General features: G+C 48.8%; 1 protein-coding gene across 1 annotated transcript in view; it reads left to right on the forward strand.

Annotated features, from left to right (window-relative positions):
* Positions 1–15,579: 15,579 nt before the first annotated feature.
* Positions 15,580–18,226, forward strand: part of RPTOR (regulatory associated protein of MTOR complex 1) — a 478,109-nt gene continuing 475,462 nt past the window's right edge. Inside the window, exon 1 of the mRNA XM_058165601.1 lies at positions 15,580–17,080. Coding sequence (XP_058021584.1) covers positions 16,919–17,080 — 162 coding nt within the window. The 5' untranslated portion in view covers positions 15,580–16,918. The remainder of the gene's footprint in view (positions 17,081–18,226) is intronic.

An 18,226-nucleotide genomic window follows, 5' to 3' on the forward strand; every position in this document is an offset into this window, starting at 1 on the left:
TAACTCATTGATCTCTGAACTGTCAGCTGTTCAGGTGGAAGAGCCTGGTATCATAAAACCAACAGATCTGAAGTAATGTTTTTGCTTGGTATATGCACCTGGAGGAAACTGTCTATCTGGACCCGTTCCAGTCCGGCTTCCGGCCCGGTTACAGCACTGAGACGGCTTTGGTCGCGTTGGTGGATGATCTCTGGAGGGCCAGGGATAGGGGTTGTTCCTCTGCCCTGGTCCTATTAGACCTCTCAGCGGCTTTCGATACCATCGACCATGGTATCCTGCTGCGCCGGTTGGAGGGATTGGGAGTGGGAGGCACCGTTTATCGGTGGTTCTCCTCCTATCTCTCCGACCGGTCGCAGACGGTGTTGACGGGGGGGCAGAGGTCGACCCCGCGGCGCCTCACTTGTGGGGTGCCGCAGGGGTCGATTCTCTCGCCCCTTCTGTTCAACATCTATATGAAGCCGCTGGGTGAGATCATCAGTGGCTTCGGTGTGAGGTACCAGCTGTACGCTGATGACACCCAGCTGTACTTTTCCACACCGGGCCACCCCAATGAAGCTATCGAAGTGCTGTCCCGGTGTTTGGAAGCCGTACGGGTCTGGATGGGGAGAAACAGGCTCAAGCTCAATCCCTCCAAGACGGAGTGGCTGTGGATGCCGGCATCCCGGTACAGTCAGCTGAGTCCACGGCTGACTGTCGGGAGCGAGTCATTGGCCCCGATGGAGAGGGTGCGCAATTTGGGCGTTCTCCTGGATGAACGGCTGTCTTTTGAAGACCACTTGACGGCCGTCTCCAGGAGAGCTTTCCACCAGGTTCGCCTGGTGCGCCAGTTGCGCCCCTTTCTAGACCGGGATGCCTTGTGCACAGTCACTCACGCCCTTGTGACGTCTCGTCTGGACTACTGCAATGCTCTCTACATGGGGCTCCCCTTGAGGGGCATCCGGAGGCTACAGTTAGTCCAGAATGCGGCTGCGCGGGTGATAGAGGGAGCCCCTCGTGGCTCCCGAGTGACACCTATCCTGCGCAGGCTGCACTGGCTACCTGTGACCTTCCGGGTGCGCTTCAAGGTGTTGGTGAACGTCTTTAAAGCACTCCATGGCATATGCGCATGTCCAAGATGGCACCGCGCCGCTGAACAGCTGTGACGGCGACGGGCCTATCTTGGACCCGACCGGGTCGGGGGGGGTCTTTTGGACAGCTTTGACCCCCCGCCCGGGTAGAGGACAGTACGACGGATCGGAGGATGGGTGAAGCGAAGCGGGGCACCCCCGGGTTCCTTCGGGAGGAGTCCCGGAGCATTCCCCCTCCCCCCGGCGGCGATAAGACCGGCGGCGGCCTGGCATTTTCCAGCGGCGGCGGCGGCGGCGGCGGCGCTTTTCGGTGGCTGCAGCGGCGGCCTCGCTTAGCTCTGCCCTAGGAAGGGCTTTAGAGCCTCTCCTCTTCGCCCCTTGGTCTGCGGTGTCGGAGGTGGGGGCCTTTTCCAACGGCGGCGGCGGCGGTCGAGTTTGCGGCGGCGGCCTGGCCTGGCGTTGCTCCTGGAGGAGCCTTGGGCTCTCTCCCTCCGGTGGTGGCAGCGATGGTGGCGGCCTGGCGGACCGGCCTGGTGGGGCCCTAGCCTGCCGGTGGGCGGCTGGGTCTCGCGGTGGCATGACCCAGCAGGCCCGGCGGGTGAGTGGCCTACTTCAGCTGGCGGCCTGGCTTAGCGACCATGAAGAGGCCCGGTGGTCACCTTCTTTGCCACTCTGAAGGTTATCCACGGGCCTGGGGCCTCCCTACCATCTTGAGGGCGTCGATGGCTGTCTGTGGGGGCTTTTTTGAGTCCTTTGCCCCCCCCCCCGGATTTTGGGAGAGAGGCGTCTCGTCGGTGGAGTGGCTGGCCATTAGGCACGTGCCCGTCCTCTTTGTCATCTTGAAGGACGATCACGGCCATGCGGGCGCCTTTTTTCCATCATTTTAAAGGGCGCCTAAGGGCCGGCTACAAGGGGACTTTTTTAAGATCTTTGGCCCCAGTGGGGTGAATTGAGACGGGTCCTGGACAATCCTAGCTGGACTATTGTAGGACTTTATCCTTTTCCCCCATTTCCTCGTCCATAGTCCACCCCTCGAGATAGGAGGGGTTGGTGCTCTGATTTACTCATGGCGGTTTTTCATCTACCGCCTAAGAACTATATTTCGTCTGTCTTTCACCCGGAACTACTGGTGTGTCAACTTCCATCGTGACAGGTCCAGGATGGGTCTACTTGCCGGACTTTTAGCATGCGGACATTTACTGCGGCTGACCTTCTTGCCCTCGATTCCCTCTCTCATGGTTTGGCCCTCCACGCTATCGAGGCCCATCTTGAGGACGGGTTTTGGAACCCCGAGATGGCATGCCAAAATAGGAGACTCAGGGTTTTTAATTAATTGTTTTAATAGATTTTTAAGGGAATTTTAATGGGAATTTTAAGGGAGGGTGGGGGAGGATTTGGCGGGTGGGGAGAGAACCCGTCGGGAGGGGTGGGAGGTTGAGGCGGGCGTTGGGGTAGCCCGTCGGGAGGAGCCAGTCCTTGCACGTGCTCGTGACGGTTTTTTAATAGGTTCGGAGGTTAGGGGGGGAGATTGCGTTCCTGTTGGTGAGGGTGGCCTGGTTTCCACGGTAAGTGGGAGGGGCAGATATGGCGGAAGGGGATCATATCGTTCTGGGGGCGCGCCCGATGTGTGCAGCGTCGCGCCCGATCCCCGTCCTTTTCCCGTTCCCGGATGGTCAAGACCCCAGAGCCTGGGCCTTGGGCTGATGTTATGCAACGCACGGTCCGTTGTTAATGAGGCCCCCCTAATATACGTTCTTATCCAGGGGGGCGCTGCGGACCTTATAGGCGTTACGGAAACCTGGCTGGGCACGGAAGGGGGTGTGCCCCTTGTTGAGATGTGCCCACGGGTTTCCGTGCATTTCATCAGCCGAGGCCCAGGGTAGGGGTGGGGGTGGCGGTTGTGATTAGAGAGCCTAGAGCCGAGGAGACCACTGTACCTCAGATTGCCGGGTGCGAATCCCTCTTTGTGAGATGGGGTCATAGGTGCCAGATGGGTTTGCTGATCATGTACCTGGCTCCTTGCTGCGTGACAGCTGCCCTGCCCGAGCTCCTGGAGGTGCTGGCCGGGGTGGCAGTGGAGACCCCCAGACTTTTAGTCATGGGGGACTTTAACTTGCCATCGTCCGGCCCGTCATCGACAGCAGCTCGGGAGTTCATGGCTTCCATGACGGCCTTGGACCTGACCCAAGTAGTTGATGGCCCTACTCACATTGGGGGTGGCACTCTGGACCTGATTTTTGTCTCTGGTCAGTGGTTGAGAGATCTGGACTTAAAGGAAATAGTCACTGAACCTTTGTCATGGTCAGATCACTCTCTTCTTCGCCTGGACTTTCTGACCGCCATTCACCACCGCAGGGAGACGGAGCCGACACGTTGGTTCCGTCCCAGGCGCCTGATGGACCCGGAGGGGTTCCGGACGGAGCTTGGGCCATTTCCTGAGAGTCTGGCTCACGGCTCGGTGGAGGAACTTGTTGCGGCCTGGGAACGGGCCGCGGCGGGGGCCTTAGACCGGGTCGTGCCTTTGCGGCCTCTGACCCGGCGCAGGTCCCAACCGGCTCCTTGGTTCTCCGAGGAGCTGAGAGGGATGAAGCGCCGGAGAAGACGCCTAGAGAGTTCCTGGAGGTCTAGCCGTTCAGAAGCTGATCGGACACTAGTGAAGTCCTATACTAGGACTTACCTAGTGGCATTGAGGAAGCGGCGTAGCTCGCCTCCTCCCTCATTGCATCGGCAGATAACCGCCCAGCCGCCCTGTTGGTGACCCGCTCCCTCCTACACCAGGGGCGGGATGACCCGTTGCAGGGCGTGCTGAGGAGTTTAACGGTTATCTATCGATAAAATCGTTCAACCGGGATGGTTTGGACCAAGATTGCGGTGATACGGGTGAGACGGCTGAGGGTGGTCTTGGTGACATTTTATGGGATGAGTTTGACCCTGTTGCTCCGAGGACATGGACAGGTTGTTGGGAGGCTGAATGCCACCACATGTTTACTGGACCCGTGCCCTCCTGGTTGGTGCTGGCCACGCAGGAGGTGACACGAGGCTGGCTCAGGCGATTACGAGCGCTTCTTTGGTGGAGGTGTCTTTCCGGCCGCCTTGAAAGAGGCGGTGGTGAGGCCCTCCTCAAGAAGCCTTCCTGGACCCGCTGTTTTAGGTAATTATCGTCCGGTCTCCAACCCGCCGCGGCGAAGGTTGTTGAGAGTATGGTGGCATATCAGTTTCCTTACACCTGGATGAAACTGTCTATCTAGACCGTTCCAGTCCGGTTTCCGGCCCGGTTACAGCACGGAGACGGCTTTGGTCGCGTTGGTGGATGATCTCTGGAGGGCCAGGGATAGGGGTTGTTCCTCTGCCCTGGTCCTATTAGACCTCTCAGCGGCTTTCGATACCATCGACCATGGTATCCTGCTGCGCCGGTTGGAGGGATTGGGAGTGGGAGGCACCGTTTATCGGTGGTTCTCCTCCTATCTCTCCGACCGGTCGCAGTCGGTGTTGACAGGGGGGCAGAGGTCGGCCCGAGGCGCCTCACTTGTGGGGTGCCGCAGGGGTCGATCCTCTCGCCTTCTGTTCAACATCTACATGAAGCCGCTGGGTGAGATCATCAGTGGGTTCGGTGTGAGGTACCAGCTGTCGGATGACACCCAGCTGTACTTTTCCACACCGACCACCCCAACGGTTATCAAGTGCTGTCCCGGTGCCTGGAGGCCGACGGGTCTGGATGGGGAGAAACAGGCTCAAGCTCAATCCCTCCAAGACAGAGTGGCTGTGGATGCCGCATCCCGGTACAGTCAGCTAAATCCGGCTGACCATCGGTGGCGAGTCATTGGCCCCGATGGAGAGGGTGCGCAACTTAGCGTCCTCCTGGATGAACGGCTGTCTCTAGAAGATCATTTGACGGCCGTCTCCAGGAGAGCGTTCTACCAGGTTCGCCTGGTGCGCCAGTTGCGCCTTTCTGGACCGGGAGGCCCTATGCACGGTCACTCACGCCTTGTGACGTCTCGCCTGGATTACTGCAACGCTCTCTACATGGGGCTTCCTTGAAGGGCATCCGAGGCTGCAGTTAGTTCAGAATGCGGCTGCGGGTGATAGAGGAGCCCTCGTGGCTCCGCATAACACCCATCCTGCGAGGCTGCACTGGCTACCTGTGGCCTTCCGGTGCGCTTCAAGGTTTTGGTGACCACCTTTAAAGCGCTCCATGGCATAGGGCCGGGTTATTTACGGGACCGCCTACTGCGACCAGATACCTCTCACCGACCGTGCGCTCTCACAGAGAGGGACTCCTCAGGGTGCCGTCAGCTAGGCAGTGTCGCTTGGCGACGCCCAGGAAGGGCCTTCTGTGGGGGCTCCCACCCTCTGGAACGAACTCCCCAGGACTCCGTCAACTTCCTGACCTTGAACCTTCCGTCATGAGCTCAAGACACATTTATTCATCTGTGCAGGACTGGCTTAGATTTTAAATTTAGAGGGTTTTAAATTGATTTTAATATTTATATTTATATTTATATTTCTATTTTTAATAATTCGGGCGCTAGAATAAGTTTTTTAAGGATTATTTTAATTTGTATATTGATATTGATGTTTTATATGCCTGTGAACCGCCCTGAGTCCTTTGGGAGATAGGGCGGTATATAAATTCGAATAATAAATAAAATAATAAATAAATAAATAAATGGGGCCGGGTTATCTACGGGATAGCTGCTACCGAATGCCTCTCACTGACCCGTGCGCTCTCACAGAGAGGGACTCCTCAGGGTGCCGTCGGCGCGACAGTGTCGTCTGGCGACACCCAGGAAGGGCCTTCTCTGTGGGGGCTCCCACCCTCTGGAGCAGACTCCCCAGGACTCCGTCAACTTCCTGACCTTGAACCTTCCGTCATGAGCTCAAGACACATTTATTCATCTGTGCAGGACTGGCTTAGATTTTAAATTTAGAGGGTTTTAAATTGATTTTAAATATTTATATTTATATTTATATTTCTATTTTTAATAATTCGGGCGCTAGAATAAGTTTTTTAAGGATTATTTTAATTTGTATATTGATATTGATGTTTTATATGCCTGTGAACCGCCCTGAGTCCTTTGGGAGATAGGGCGGTATATAAATTCGAATAATAAATAAAATAATAAATAAATAAATAAATAGGGCCGGGTTATCTACGGGATAGCTGCTACCGAATGCCTCTCACTGACCCGTGCGCTCTCACAGAGAGGGACTCCTCAGGGTGCCGTCGGCGCGACAGTGTCGTCTGGCGACACCCAGGAGAAGGGCCTTCTCTGTGGGGGCCCCCGCCCTCTGGAACGAACTCCCCCCAGGACTTCGTCAACTTCCGGACCTCCGAACCTTTCGCCGCGAGCTTAAAACTCACTTATTCATCTGTGCTGGACTGGGTTAGTTTTTTAAGTTTATGGGGTTTTTAATGGGTTTTTAGTTTTTAAATTTTAATTGTGGCCAATTTAATAAGTTTTTTAATTGTATTTTAATATTTATAGTGTATTGTGTATTTTTTACTTGGCTGTGAACCGCCCTGAGTCCTTCGGGAGAAGGGCGGTATACAAATTTAAATAATTAATAAATAAATAAAATAAATAAAATATGTTATAAAATCCAGGCTAGATAGGAAGACATTTAATGTTCTTCATCTCCATAAGCAGCCAACCTATATATAATTCTGCTTTAGAATAGAATAGAATTTTTTTTTTTATTGGCCAAGTGTGATTGGACACACAAGGAATTTGTCTTGGTGCATATGCTCTCAGTGTACATAAAAGAAAAGATACGTTCATCAAGGTACAACATTTACAACACAATTGATGGTCAATATATCAATATAAATCATAAGGATTGCCAGCAACAAGTTACAGTCATACAGTCATAAGTGGAAAGAGATTGGTGATGGGAACTATGAAACGATTAATAGTAGTGCAGATTCAGTAAATAGTCTGACAGTGTTGAGGGAATTATTTGTTTAGCAGAGTGATGGCCTTTGGGAAAAAACTGTTCTTGTGTCTAGTTGTTCTGATGTGCAGTGCTCTATAGCGTCGTTTTGAGGGTAGGAGTTGAAACAGTTTATGTCCAGGATGCGAGGGATCTGCAAATATTTTCACGGCCCTCTTCTTGATTCGTGCAGTATACAGGTCCTCAATGGAAGGCAAGTTGGTAGCAATTATTTTTTCTGCAGTTCTAATTATCCTCTGAAGTCTGTGTTTTTCTTGTTGGGTTGCAGAACCGAACCAGACAGTTATAGAGGTGCAAATGACAGACTCAATAATTCCTCTGTAGAATTGGATCAGCAGCTCCTTGGGCAGTTTGAGCTTACTGAGTTGGCACAGAAAGAACATTCTTTGTTGTCCTTTTTTAATGATGTTTTTGATGTTAGCTGTCCATTTGAGATCTTGCGATATGATAGAACCCAGAAATTTGAAGGTTTCTACTGTTGATACTGTGTTGTCAAGTATTGTGAGAGGTGGAAGTATGGAAGGGTTTTTCCTAAAGTCTATCACCATTTCTACAGTTTTGAGTGTGTTCAGTTCCAGATTGTTTTGGTTGCACCACAAGGCTAGTCGTTCGACCTCTCGTCTATATGTGGATTCGTCATTGTCTCGAATGAGACCAATCACTGTTGTGTCATCTGCGAACTTCAGTAGCTTAACAAATGGATCATTGGAGATGCAGTCATTGGTATACAGAGAGAAGAGAAGTGGGGAGAGCACACAGCCTTGGGGGGCCCCTGTGCTAATTGTACAGGTATTTGATGTGATCTTGCTTAGCTTCACCTGCTGCTTCCTGTTTGTTAGGAAGCTTGTGATCCACTTACAAGTCTGTTCCGGTACCTGTAGCTGGTTTAGCTTAGTTAGAAGAATGTCTGGAATGATGGTATTGAATGCTGAACTAAAGTCTACAAAAAGGACCCTTGCATAGGTGGAGACTCAAGATGTTGTAGGATGTAGTGCAGAGCCATATTAACAGCATCATCTGTTGATCTATTTGCTCGGTATGCAAATTGCAAGGGGTCTAAGAGCGGATTCGTGATGGTTTTCAGGTAGGAAAGCACTAGCCTTTCAAAGGTTTTCATGACTACAGATGTTAGAGCAACTGGTCTGTAGTCATTCAGTTCCTTGATGGTGGGCTTCTTCGGCACTGGGATGATGGTAGAGCGTTTGAAGCAAGAAGGAACATAGCACATCTCTAGTGATTTATTGAAAATATGGGTGAAAATGGGGGCCAATTGGTCAGCACAGACTTTTAAGCAAGAAGGAGTTATCTTGTCTGGGCCTGGAGCTTTTCCTGGCTTTTGTCTGTGAAATAGGTCCTGCACTTCCTTTTCTGTGATCACTAGGGTTGTGAACCCAATGAAATGGGGTCAGTTGTAGGAGACTTGGCTGTTGTTGGTGTGTCTGAGATGGGGGTTGTGGAGATAGGTGGCTGTAGTTTCCTTTCAAACCTGCAGTAAAACTCATTCAGGTCATCTGCCAGTTGTTGATTACCTTCAGCCTGGGAAGGAGGTTTGCCATAGCCGGTGATATTTTTAAGAGTTTTCCACATGTTTGCTGGTTCATTTGCTGAAAATTGATTCTTTAGCTTTTCAGAGTAGCTTCTTTTTGCTGCTCTTATCTCCCTTGTTAGTGCATTTCTGGCCTGATTGTACAGCATTTTATCACCTTTTCTGTAGGCTTCCTCTTTGGAATGTCGTAGCTGCTTAAGTTTAGGTGTAAACCAAGGTTTGTTATTACTGTGTATTCGCAAGTTCCTTGTAGGTACACATAGGTCTTCACAGAAGCTGACATATGATGTTACAGTATCTGTGAGTTCATCCAGGTCTGCAGAGGTATCTTTAAAAATATTCCAATCAGTGCAGTCAAAACATGCCTGTAGCTTTAATTCTGATTCCTCCGTCCAGGTTTTCACTGATTTAATTATTGGTTTTATGGCTTTAAGTCTTTGCCTGTAAGCAGGTACAAGGTGAATCATGCAATTTATTTATTTATTTATTTTATTTATTGATCAAATTTATATACCGCCCTATCTCCCGAAGGACTCAGGGCGGTGTACAGGCATTTAAAAAACACATAAATACAATATAAAAAACAGTTTAAAAACTTATTCTAAAAAGCCCGTTAATTTAGAATTAAAAATAGAATAAAACCCAATTTAAAACCAGTAATTTAAAATCTAGCTCAGTCCTGCACAATTAAATAAATATGTTTTAAGCCCGCGGCGGAAGGTCCGGAGGTCCGAAAGCTGACGAAGTCCGGGGGGTAGTTCATTCCAGAGGGTGGGGGCCCCCACAGAGAAGGCCCTTCCTGGGCGTCGCCAGACGACATTGCCGCTGACGGCACCCTGAGGAGACCCTCTCTGTGAGGCGCACGGGTCGGTGAGAGATATTCGATAGCAGTAGGCGGTCCCGTAAGTAACCCGGCCCAATGCCATGGAGCGCTTTAAAGGTGGTCACCAAAACCTTGAAGCGCACCCGGAAAGCCACAGGTAGCCAGTGCAGTCTGCGCAGGATGGGTGTTATACGGGAGCCACGAGGGGCTCCAGCTATCACCCGCGCAGCCGCATTCTGGACTAACTGCAGCCTCCGGATGCCCTTCAAGGGGAGCCCCATGTAGAGAGCATTGCAGTAATCCAGGCGAGACGTCACGAGAGCGTGAGTGACCGTGCATAGGGCATCCCGGTCCAGAAAGGGGCGCAACTGGCGTACCAGGCGAACCTGGTAGAACGCTCTCCTGGAGACGGCCGTCAAATGGTCTTCTAGAGACAGCCGTTCGTCCAGGAGGACGCCTAAGTTGCGGACCCTTTCCATCGGGGCCAATGACTCGCCACCGATGGTCAGCCGCGGATTTAGCTGACTGTACCGGGATGCCGGCATCCACAGCCACTCTGTCTTGGAGGGATTGAGCTTGAGCCTATTTCTCCCCATCCAGACCCGTACGGCCTCCAGGCACCGGGACAGCACTTCGAAAGCTTCGTTGGGGTGGTCCGGTGTAGAAAAGTACAGCTGGGTGTCATCCGCATACAGCTGGTACTTCACACCGAAACCACTGATGATCTCACCCAGCGGCTTCATGTAGATGTTAAACAGAAGGGGCGAGAGGATCGACCCCTGCGGCACCCCACAAGTGAGGCGCCTCGGGGCCGACCTCTGCCCCCCGTCAACACCGACTGCGATCGTCGGAGAGATAGGAGGAGAACCACCGATAAACGGTGCCTCCCACTCCCAATCCCTCCAACTGGCGCAGCAGGATACCATGGTCGATGGTATCGAAAGCCGCTGAGAGGTCTAATAGGACCAGGGCAGAGGAACAACCCCTATCCCTGGCCCTCCAGAGGTCATCCACCAACGCGACCAAAGCCGTCTCCGTGCTGTAACCGGGCCGAAAACCGGACTGGAACGGGTCTAGATAGACAGTTTCATCCAGGTGCAAGGGAAATTGATATGCCACCATACTCTCTACAACCTTCGCCGCGAAGCGAAGGTTGGAGACCGGACGATAATTACCTAAAACAGCCGGGTCCAGGGACGGCCTCTTAAGGAGGGGCCTCACCACCGCCTCTTTCAAGGCGGCCGGGAAGACACCCTCCACCAAAGAAGCGATCGTAATCGCCTGGAGCCAGCCTCGTGTCACCTCTCGAGTGGCCAGCACCAGCCAAGAGGGGCACGGGTCCAGTAAACACGTGGTGGCATTCAACCTACCCAACAACCTGTCCATGTCCTCGGGAGCCACAGGGTCAAACTCATCCCAAACAATGTCACCAAGACCACCCTCGAGCATCTCACCCGCATCACTGCAATCTTGGTCCAGACCATCCCGAAGCTGAACGATTTTATCGTATAGATAACCGTTAAACTCCTCAGCACGTCCCTGCAACGGGTCATCCCGCTCCCCCTGGTGTAGGAGGGAGCGAGTCACCCGAAACAGGGCGGCTGGGCGGTTATCTGCCGATGCAATGAGGGAGGAGGCGTAGCTACGCCTCGCTTCCCTCAATGCCACTAGGTAAGTCCTGGTATAGGACTTCACTAGTGTCCGATCAGTGTTGTGTCTTGCCCGCCCTCAGAGCAGCCGGGGCCTTCTTACCTGCTCCCGCACACTGAGGAATGTATGCCTCCCGGTCCCAGTCCTGGCTCCATGCCCACACAAACTGCAGAAGGAGAATCTCCCTGCCCCAGCCCTGACTCCATGCCCAGGCAAACGGAGCAGCTAGACCCCTCCCCCTCCTCCACAGCAGGTGAGCCTGAGGAGGGTTTATTACCAACAGCTGATTGGTGTGACCCTCGCATCAGAAGATTGGAGAGGCGGAGGCTACAGAGGGAAGGGAGGGGCAGGCCTTAATGAGTGCTGAGTCATGGAGCCACATCCCATGGCCTATATAAAGGATCTACTTTCTGGCAGTCTCTGAGTCAGGCAAAAGTCAAACTTATCTTGCTGAAGTCACTTACTGGTCTCCTGCCTGCTCTGAGGACTTTGCTAGGACTTTGGGCAGAGCTGCAGAGGCACGCCTGATTCGGATTTCCCGGACCCAGCCGTCAGCGGAGGAGTGGGACACGACAATCAGCTTCCGAACGGCTAGACCTCCAGGAACTCTCTAGGCGTCTTCTCCGGCGCTTCATCCCTCTCAGCTCCTCGGAGAACCAAGGAGCCGGTTGGGGCCTGCGCCGGGTCAGAGGCCGCAAAGGCACGACACGGTCTAAGGCCCCCGCCGCGGCCCGTTCCCAGGCCGCAACAAGTTCCTCAGCCGAGCCGTGAGCCAGACCCTCAGGAAATGGCCCAAGCTCCGTCCGGAACCCATCCGGGTCCATCAGGCGCCTGGGGCGGAACCAACATATCGGCTCCGCCTCCCTGCGGTGGTGAATGGCGGTCAGAAAGTCCAGGCGAAGAAGAGAGTGATCTGACCATGACAAAGGTTCAATGACTATTTCCTTTAAGTCCAGATCTCTCAACCACTGACCAGAGAGAAAAATCAAATCCAGAGTGCCACCCCCAATGTGAGTAGGGCCATCAACTACTTGGGTCAGGTCCAAGGCCGTCATGGAAGCCATGAACTCCCGAGCTGCCGTCGATGACGAGCCGGACGATGGCAGGTTAAAGTCCCCCATGACTAAAAGTCTGGGGGTCTCAACTGCCACCCCAGCCAGCACCTCCAGGAGCTCGGGCAGGGCAGCTGTCACGCAGCAAGGAGCCAGGTACGTGATCAGCAAACCCATCTGGCACCTACGACCCCATCTCACAAAGAGGGATTCGCACCCGGCAATCTGAGGTACAGTGGTCTCCCTCGGCTCTAGACTCTCTCTAATCACAACCGCCACCCCCCCACCCCTACCCTGGGCCCTCGGCTGATGGAATGCACGGAAACCCGGTGGGCACATCTCAACAAGGGGCACATCCCCTTCAGTGCCCAACCAGGTCTCCGTAATGCCCATAAGGTCCGCGGAACCCCCCTGTATAAGGTCACATGCAATGATCAGAGTGTCCTACAGCTGCACGTGGTAAAGACCGATAGGCAGCTTTTAGTGTTGTGTAGCAGTGGTCTAGAGTATTCTTGCCTCTGGTGGGACAATTGACAATTGACATGCTGAAAGTATTTTGGTAGTTCTTTCCTTAAGTTTGCCTTGTTTAGATCTCCCAAAACAATGGCCAGTGAATCAGGGTGTTTTGCTTCAGCCTCCATGATTTGGTCAGCTAGAGTTCGTAATGCCTCGTTTACACAGGCTTGTGGTGGGACATAAACAGGGCCTCTTAGGGCCTCTAAGAACTTGACTGCATGTACTCTAATCAGTGGTTCTTAGAACCACTTTTTGCAGCATATACATCTTCCAGTTTGTGTCTATGTGGCTCCAATAAGATCTCAGAAAGGTGAAGTGGTTGGGGGGGATTCATAGCAAGATATTTAACTCCTAGTTATGTAGAGAATTAAAGGTCATGTTCAAATACACACTAAAGAATATACATCAATATTCTTTAGTGCAGTGGTCACCAACTGGTGGTCCATGGACCACTGGTGGTCCACGAGAAAATGTTGGTGGTCCGTAGAAAAATTAGTTGCATTTCTTAAATGGCATTAAATACTATTTATCTTTTTTAAAAAATCGTATTAGTGGTCCGCAGGATTTAAAATTATGGATTTAGTGGTCCCTGAGGTCTGAAAGGTTGGTGACCCCTGCTTTAGTGTACCTAATTTATTTTATCTTATACAGTATCAACCTGTCAAACTGGCATAGTTTTAATACAAAATGATTTGAGCCTTGATACGTATATCCGGGATATATACCAATTCAGTTTTGCTAACAACAGCTGGAAAGGAACAAGTAGAAAGATGCCCTTCATATGTATTGCAAAACTTATTGAGGGGATTGCCCTTCTTAAGTGGCTCTTCCAAACATTTGTTTCTTTATCAGTTTGGGCATATTGTTTCTGCTTTTATTCTTTTTAGCTGAAGTTCAGAATCATAGTTTGTCTTGTACTGTTAGTAAATATTTTTGCCTTTCTTTCTATTCCTTTCAGTTAAACAATTTATGCTATCTAAATGTGGAGAAATGTTCCTTATTGGTTTAAATCCTTTGTTGCTGAAGTAGTCCAAGAGAACATATTCCAAACTGATAATAATTCTCATGTCTGATGCTTAATAAAAACATTTCTTCCACTGTTAGTAACTCAAGATGGAAAGAACGACAAGAAAAAAGTAAAAAAAAAAACCCCATAGCATTCTTTTCACGTAAGAACCTCTTTTATAAACATAAAATTTTATGATTGTTACTGCTATCTGTTATAAAGTATATTTGAACTGTAAAACGAAAAGGATGGATCACAAAAGCAAGGACATTTTAATTCAATTCCTCATAATGCTAGAACCCAAAACACACCAAGTCAGATATGGATCGTGTGAAAAGATGAGAATGAGAACAGCTGTTGTTGTTATGCAGATCAGTCCTAAATGTGAGAAGTAATGTTTATGTAAAAAGACAGGCCTGGTGTAATAACAAGGCATGGGACTGGGCTGTAAATATCCAGGCAATTATTACGTGGCTGCCAAGAAATACTGAAAACTCTCTTTGCTGTTGTTTGGGGGTAGTCCAAATTTTTGCAGCCTAAATGTTAAGCCTACTAAAGATGGAAGATAATAATAATAATATAATAATAACAACAGAGTTGGAAGGGACCTTGGAGGCCTTCTAGTCCAACCCCTGCCCAGGCAGGAAACCCTACATCATCTCAGACAGATGGTTATCCAACATTTTCTTAAAAATTTCCAGTGTTGGAGCATTCACAACTTCTGCAGGCAAGTCGTTCCACTTATTAATTGTTCTAACTGTCAGGAAATTTCTCCTCAGTTCTAAGTTGCTTCTTTCCTTGATCAGTTTCCACCCATTGCTTCTTGTTCTACCCTCAGGTGCTTTGGAGAACAGCCCGACTCCCTCTTCTTTGTGGCAACCCCTGAGATATTGGAACACTGCTATCATGTCTCCCCTAGTCCTTCTTTTCATTAAACTAGACATGGAGTAACTATTGAAAGTTTATATAGAAGGCTCTGTATAATCTTAAATTTATACAGGTGCTCTTCTACTTACAACCACAATTGAGCCAAAAATTTTCAGTGCTAAGCAAGTTAGATAAGTGAGTTTTGCCTCATTTTGTGATATTTCTTGCCACAGTTTTTAAGTGAATCACTGCAGTTGTTAAATTAGTAACATGGTTGTTAAGTGCACCTGGCTTCCCCATTGACTTGGTCAGGGCGCAAAAGGTGATCACATGACCCTAGGACACTGCGACTGTCAAAAATACATACCAGTTGCTGAGCATCTGAATTCTGATGACATGACCATGGGGATGCTTGCAATGATTGTAAATGTGAACAAAGGTCATAAGTCACTTTTTTCAGTGCCATTATAACTTCAGTCATTAAATGAATGGTTGTAAGTCAAGGACTACTTTTAGTACTGGCTTTTGTTTGATTTCCTTCAATTATTTAACCCACAGGATCTGCCCTATCCTGGGTAATAACATACCCTTTGAAAGGCAGATAGGTTGTACTTTATGAGGCAAATTTATTTATTTATTGAATTTATATTGCCGCCTGTTCGTCCATGGTGACTCAAAGTGGCTTAAACAATATAAAACCACAGTTAAAACAGTAAAAGCTAATTTAAAAAAAACAAATAAATTAATATAGTATGAGGCAAAATATATTGGAAAGACAGTGTATTCAACTATTGTTTTTCTCTTTTAAGGAACTTTCCTTCTTTTTTCTTTCTTAAAAACATGGAGTAGGTTTCAAACTCCAGAAATTCTTCATCTGGCCTAATTTCCGGATGACCACCACCATTCAAGGAGAGAGAAAAAAGGCAACCTTTTCGGGCGTCCCGCACACTTGCAGCTGAAAGCCACGGAGTCAAGCAGGTTACTAGGCAACCTGTTCACACTCGGCCCTTCTTACCCCTCCCACTTTTGAATTAGCCCGTACGGAACGCGTTTCACTCGATTTGAGCCGTCTGAAGGCCCGTCGCTGCGATGCATTCTGGTCCTCGGCAATATGGCTGCCTCCTTGGTGTGGTGCTGAGGAGAATTTGGCTCTCCGGAACAGTTTCCTTCAAGCTTCCCAAACCCCGCTACTTGGGGAACTTCTCCGTGAAGAGGAACCAGCAGCTGCCCGAGTCGGGGAACATAATGGGTCGAATTGGGCGCCCGTCGCTGCAGCCGCGCAAAAAGCAAGCACCTCCGCGGGGGTAGGACGATTACTCCCCTCTGGCTGCACGCTGTCGGAAACGGGCCCAGGAGGGAGAGTCTTATCTCATCGCTTGGTCCGGAGTGATCCCCGAGGGGTGATCTTGTCGGCGGCGAGCTGCTTTCCGAGAACAGATACAGTCAAACCTGGAACAGAGAGAGGTGCCTCCGGCCAAATCGTTCCTTTCTTTCCGAATTCATCCTTATCCCGTTGGCTACTTTTGCCTTAAAGCGGGAGATCAAAGTGCAAGCCTCTCCTTTGCAGCAGTGCCGTGCAAAGAATCCCTCGCCCAGATTCTTCACGTCTGAATCCAGATCGACTCACTGAATATTCACAGTATATTCTGACATCCCATCAAAAATTAAGAAAAGGCATCTTTGTCTTAAACGAGAGTATATGTTGAACTGCACTGCCACAGTTGCTTGAGAAGCCATAAATTTATCCGACTCCCAACTTGGATAGCCCTGATTTCTCAACTTCAGCTTTTCCTGCGATTTCTCTACAGTGCGTAGGGCAAGGCATCCTCTTTATTCTCAGCAAGAGAGCCAAGTGTGGTATCACTGCAGCTTTTCTACCTTAGCTCTGATCCAAGTGCTCTGCTACAGAGCTACATAGAAAGCCATGTTTTCTATCTAAAATACTTTTAGACCGATCATATCAAACTTCATTTCAAGTGTGCATTGTCTGATAGTCTTCTCCTAAACTAAATCATTGTATTGTGGGCAGGAACTTTTTTTTTCAATAAAAAGAGTTATCTGTGATCACCCTATATCTCTTGAATATTGAGATACTATCCTGTTTCTGAAGAGGGATAAAAAAGATCCATGTGCACATCTGTGATCATTGTTTCATCTAGACAATAGATCATTGACTACTAGATAATTTTCCCTTGTATAGTGATTATATTACTCCCTGAGATTACCCGTTCTGCACAGGAATTTCCCAGCTGCTGTACTAAGAACATTGTCATACAGTTTAACAGTAACATTCATGCATCTATTTTGAAAAAAAGCATCTTATAAAACATAAAGCTAAACAACTAACATAGTGTCTTGTTATCTAGTTACTTCTCTTAAAACATTTCCTTGGAGTAGTGATTCTTCCTCTACTGGTTACGCTGAGCTCTACTTTTCTTGATGGAGTCTGATATGCTGCAGTCACCCCTCCTGGGCCTGGGGGAAGAAGATGAGTCAGACATGACGGACTGGAATTTGCCTTTGGCCTTTATGAAGAAGAGGCACTGTGAGAAAATTGAGGGCTCCAAATCACTGGCTCAGAGTTGGCGGATGAAAGACCGGGTAATGATCTCTAGCAGAAGCTTTTATTTGGAACAAAATAAATTGGGGTATACACCTTGTCCTTAGTGAAGTCACCAAGTTTTTTTAACCATGGGATTTCTTTAATCTTGAAAATTTGTTAAATTGCTACAGTGCATGCTAATAAACAAATCATGAATGCAGTTAAGATAGATTTAAGTAGTTGTACTTTGTCTTTTAAATAATAAATATATTTACTTAATAATATGATAATTTACTGTTTGGAAAATTATCTGGATGGAGAATAATCAGTGAATGTATGTCAAGGAGTGTGCATTTCTGACAAACCTCATTGCTTTATTTGATTAGCTGTATATTGAACACCATATTGTTTTTATTATATGTTTAATCAAAATCCGATTCAATTAATAGTACTACAGAAATTGGAAGGGCTGTAGATTTTTACAGCTTTAGAATCTTAGAGTTTTAAGAGAATCTTGGATAAAATACATTGCTTTTGGAAGTGATATTATACTTACAGTCTTCATGTCCCAAAGGTGCTTTTTCAGGAGGCAACTAGACTTTCTTGTTTTTTCTTTTGAAAACATTTCACTTCTCATCCAAGAAGCTTCTTCAGCTCTGACAGGATGGTGGGGAATGGAAGGATTTATATTCCTTGCAGACAGCTGTTAATTTGCATCCTTTTAGACTGGTCATTGAAGCACTTGGAGGTTTATCTATGTTCAGGGTCACCTGTGGAGCACTACTGCGCAAAATAACAACTGTCTGCAAAGAATATAAATCCTTCCGTTCTTTACAATCCTGTCAGAGCTGAAGAAGCTTCTTGGATGAGAAGTGAAATGTTTTCAAAAGAAAAAAAACAAGAAAGTCTAGTTGCCTCCTGAAAAAGCACCTTTGGGACAACCATGACCTGGATGACTGAGAATCTCTACAAACTTACAGTCTGCATGTTAGCTCTTATGACATATTTATTTTATTTTTATTTTTTATTTAAGATAATTTATATGGCTGCTAAACTGCAGCAATACTGTGCAAGTGGGTTTTTATTGCAATAACCAAGTGAATTAGAACTACTTTGTATATAGCAAAATCTGCCTTATATTGTGGCTCAAGTATAGTTTGCCATTGCAAATACAATAGCAAGGGAGCTTGCTCAGGACAGATCAA

Source organism: Ahaetulla prasina, chromosome 2 (genome assembly GCF_028640845.1).
Source record: "Ahaetulla prasina isolate Xishuangbanna chromosome 2, ASM2864084v1, whole genome shotgun sequence".
NCBI classification, from domain to species: domain Eukaryota; kingdom Metazoa; phylum Chordata; class Lepidosauria; order Squamata; family Colubridae; genus Ahaetulla; species Ahaetulla prasina.